Here is a 3874-nt window from a genome sequence, read left to right as displayed (position 1 = left end):
AGTAAAAATGGCTGACTTCCTGTTTGGTTTCGGACATGGCGCCAGGAGACTTTTATGTGAGTCCGGACATGATACAGATGTGTACCGATTTTCGTACTTGTGGGTGAAACCGTATAGTGGGGCTGTTGCGTTGAAAATTTGTAGGGGGCGCTGTTGCGCCATTAGGCCCCGCCCACTTTTATTATTTTTTAAGTACGTAATTTTTCGCCACTTGTGATGTGCGTGCAAAGTTGCGCAACTTTTGGAGTACGTTTGGCGCCTCAAGAACGCGATTTACTTTCGGGAAAAGAATAAGAATAATCTTTGCAAATACAATAGGGTCCTCACACTGTGTGTGCTCGGGCCCTAAAAAGTACGTCATGACGTCACAGGTAAAACCCTATTCTTTGAGCTTTTGGACCATGTGGCTCCCCGGCTATGACCAGAGCGAGGGACAACAGAGGAACGCCACCAGAGCAAAGGGACAACAGAGAGGAACGCCACCAGAGCAAAGGGACAACAGAGAGGAACGCCACCAGAGCGAGGGACAGCAGAGAGGAACGCCACCAGAGCAAAGGGACGGCAGAGAGGAACGCCACCAGAGCAAAGGGACAACAGAGAGGAACGCCACCGTCCACGACGGGGGAATTTTTGGGTGACCACGCAGGTGTGAAGAATGTCTGGAATAAACAGATAAACAGAGTGGAATAAAAGGCCGTCTGCGGATGCAGATAACGCTGCCAACGCGACACCCATCAGCGGGATTTATGGTATAGTTGGTGCAGGGGGGGGGGGCAGCGGGGGCGTTTTAACGGCCAGTCATAAAGAACTGGGAGGGAAAGGGGGAGTGGGGGGGGGCTTTGTGTTGCAGGAGAACGAGAGAGAGAGAGAGAGAGAGAGAGAGAGAGAGAGAGAGAGAGAGAGAGAAAGGGTTTGCATGAAGGAGAGAGAGGGGGAGGTTGATAAAGCGGGAGGCATGGCTATGAGCTCTGCACTGCCTTACGACTCTCTGCCAGCCCGGCTGAGTCCCGGCAGACCGCGGGTTCTGGACTGGGAGCGTGAGCAGCTGGCCACACGGAGGCCGTCTTCTCCCCGGGGCCTCGACCTCCTCACGCTGCCGTCTCTCCCTCGCCGGGGGTCCGCCGTCCCGGGCTACCTGCTGTCCCCCTACCGGGAGCACCGCCAGGACCCCCGCCAGGACCCCCTGCAGCGCCAGGACCCCCTGCAACCACTTACAGGCAGCAGCCGTTCGCAACTGGTAAAAAAACTAACCTAGCCCAACCCTACCCTCCCCTGCCCCTTCTTTGTATATACTTACTGTTTGTTTAGAATTAGGCCTACTGTTTTCTTTTTTTTTGTTCTCTCACTTTCTTTTCTTTACATATCTACTGCATAGTACTGTGTTCTATTCGTCTGTCATTCAATGTTCTATGAGATACTTAAATGGTTTCCTGTGGAAATAAGCTTAGTCTTTTCATGGCTCTCCTTTTAGTAGACCTTGTACCAGTGAACTGTACCGTAATGAAACTGTACCTTTTAGTAGACCTTGTACCAGTGAACTGTACCGTAATGAAACTGTACCTTTTAGTAGACCTTGTACCAGTGAACTGTACCGTAATGAAACTGTACCTTTTAGTAGACCTTGTACCAGTGAACTGTACCATAATGAAACTGTACCTTTTAGTAGACCTTGTACCAGTGAACTGTACCGTAATGAAACTGTACCTTTTAGTAGACCTTGTACCAGTGAACTGTACCGTAATGAAACTGTACCTTTTAGTAGACCTTGTACCAGTGAACTGTACCGTAATGAAACTGTACCTTTTAGTAGACCTTGTACCAGTGAACTGTACCGTAATGAAACTGTACCTTTTCCTATGCAAACTTCTAATACAGTTTCAATCAATCAGCAGCAGCAGAGGAGCCTCTCCTCCTCCCTCTGCTCCGAGGCCTCCCTGGCGCCCCCGGTGGCTCCGCCCCCCCCGGGCGGCGGCGGCCAGCCCTGCTGCCTTGCCGTGGGCGTCATGCCCCTCCTGCGCCTCGCCCTCCTGGCGTTCAGCGTGCTCTTCTGGGCGGCGGGCCTGGCCCTCTTCACCCTGGGCGTGTGGGCACAGGCCTCACTGGCAGACTACATGCTGCTGTCCGCCCACCGCTACCCCAACGCCCCCCTCGTCCTGCTGGCCACGGGCGCCGCCGTGACCGCCTGGGGTTTCCTGGGGTGCCTGGGCGTGGCCGCCAAGCTGCCCTGCGTGCTGCGGGCGTACGGCTTCTTCCAGCTGGCGGCGCTCGTCGCCGGCCTCGCCACGGGCCTCTCGGGCCTCTTCTACCGCCAGGACATCGCCGGGGGATTCCGCAGCGGCCTGCAGCGGGCGGTGGCGGGCTACGCCGACGACGAGGGCCGGGCCGACGCCCTGGACAGCCTCCAGAGGGCGCTGGAGTGCTGCGGGGCGGAGGGCTGGCGCGACTGGCTGACGTCCGACTGGGCCAACCAGGACAACGCGGGGTTCTTCTCGGCCACCGGGGGGGACGACAACAACGCCACCTCCTGGGTGTCGCTGCCCGACAGCTGCTGCGTGAGGCGCAAGGCCTGCCGGAACCGCCCGCTGCCGTCCACCCTAACCCTGACCCGCCCGCTGCCGTCCACCCTAACCCTGACCCGCCCGCTGCCGTCCACCCTAACCCTGACCCGCCCGCTGCCGTCCACCCTAACCCTGACCCGCCCGCTGCCGCCCACCCTAACCCTGACCCGCCCGCTGCCGTCCACCCTAACCCTGACCCGCCCGCTGCCGTCCACGGACGCCGAGGCGGTGGTCGCGGCCGGGATCCACCCGCACGGCTGCTTCCGGAAGGTCTTCAGCTTCGTCAACGACAACGTGTTCCACATCGCCGCCACCGTCCTGGGACTGGCCTTCACCCAGATCGGTGGCATCGCCCTGGCGTGTCTGTTAGCCAACAGGTTGGCACCGAGGCGTCCACCACTCCTAGCACCACACTAGTGATCTGTCTGCTAGCCAACAGGTTGGCACCGAGGCCTCCACCTCTCCTAGCACCACACTAGTGATCTGTCTGCTGGCCAACCTGTTGGCACCGAGGCCTCCACCACTCCTAGCACCACACTAGTGATCTGTCTGCTGGCCAACCTGTTGGCACCGAGGCGTCCACCACTCCTAGCACCACACTAGTGATCTGTCTGCTGGCCAACCTGTTGGCACCGAGGCGTCCACCACTCCTAGCACCACACTAGTGATCTGTCTGCTGGCCAACCTGTTGGCACCGAGGCCTCCACCACTCCTAGCACCACACTAGTGATCTGTCTGCTAACCAACAGGTTGGCACCGAGGCCTCCACCACTCCTAGCACCACACTAGTGATCTGTCTGCTGGCCAACAGGTTGGCACCGAGGCATCCACCACTCCTAGCACCACACTAGTGATCTGTCTGCTGGCCAACAGGTTGGCACCGAGGCCTCCACCACTCCTAGCACCACACTAGTGATCTGTCTGCTGGCCAACAGGTTGGCACCGAGGCATCCACGACTCGTAGCGGCACACTAGTAGTAAGGGGATGTTATAAGATATTTGACCAATCTGCAAAGTAAATCGTTACCAAGAAATGTCTTCACCAATGTGTTTCTAAAGGTGTTTCTAAAGGTGTGTAATAATGTGTACTAAAAGGTTGAAATCCAACTCCCGGGGGAAACCTCATAAAAAAAAATGATTCGTGTTTGTGTCCCATTAATTTACTATACAAGAAAAAAAATACAAAAAATAAATCTGCTTTAAGTAGCATGTGAGGGGTCAAACTAGGGTTTTTTTCATGATGCTGAATCCATTGCAAGCATTTGTTTTGCATGAATAACATTCCTTGGGCTAAAAAACGTACCCACAAAACGATG

General features: G+C 56.1%; 1 protein-coding gene across 1 annotated transcript; it reads left to right on the top strand.

Moving 5' to 3' along the window:
* Positions 1-961: 961 nt before the first annotated feature.
* Positions 962-2975, top strand: LOC308308987 (tetraspanin-7-like; the record flags this gene model as incomplete). The annotated part of the gene is made up of 2 exons (XM_080754440.1): positions 962-1177; positions 1890-2975. 2 exons carry the CDS (start codon positions 962-964, stop codon positions 2973-2975), a joined length of 1302 nt encoding a protein of 433 aa, XP_080610566.1.
* Between the last annotated feature and the right edge of the window lie 899 nt (positions 2976-3874).

The sequence above is a fragment of the Nannobrachium achirus genome, assembly GCF_963921795.1.
Source record: "Nannobrachium achirus genome assembly, chromosome: 23".
Taxonomy (NCBI): domain Eukaryota; kingdom Metazoa; phylum Chordata; class Actinopteri; order Myctophiformes; family Myctophidae; genus Nannobrachium; species Nannobrachium achirus.
The sequence above is the reverse complement of the archived record's forward strand: the minus strand, read 5'-3'. Positions and strand labels throughout refer to the sequence as shown.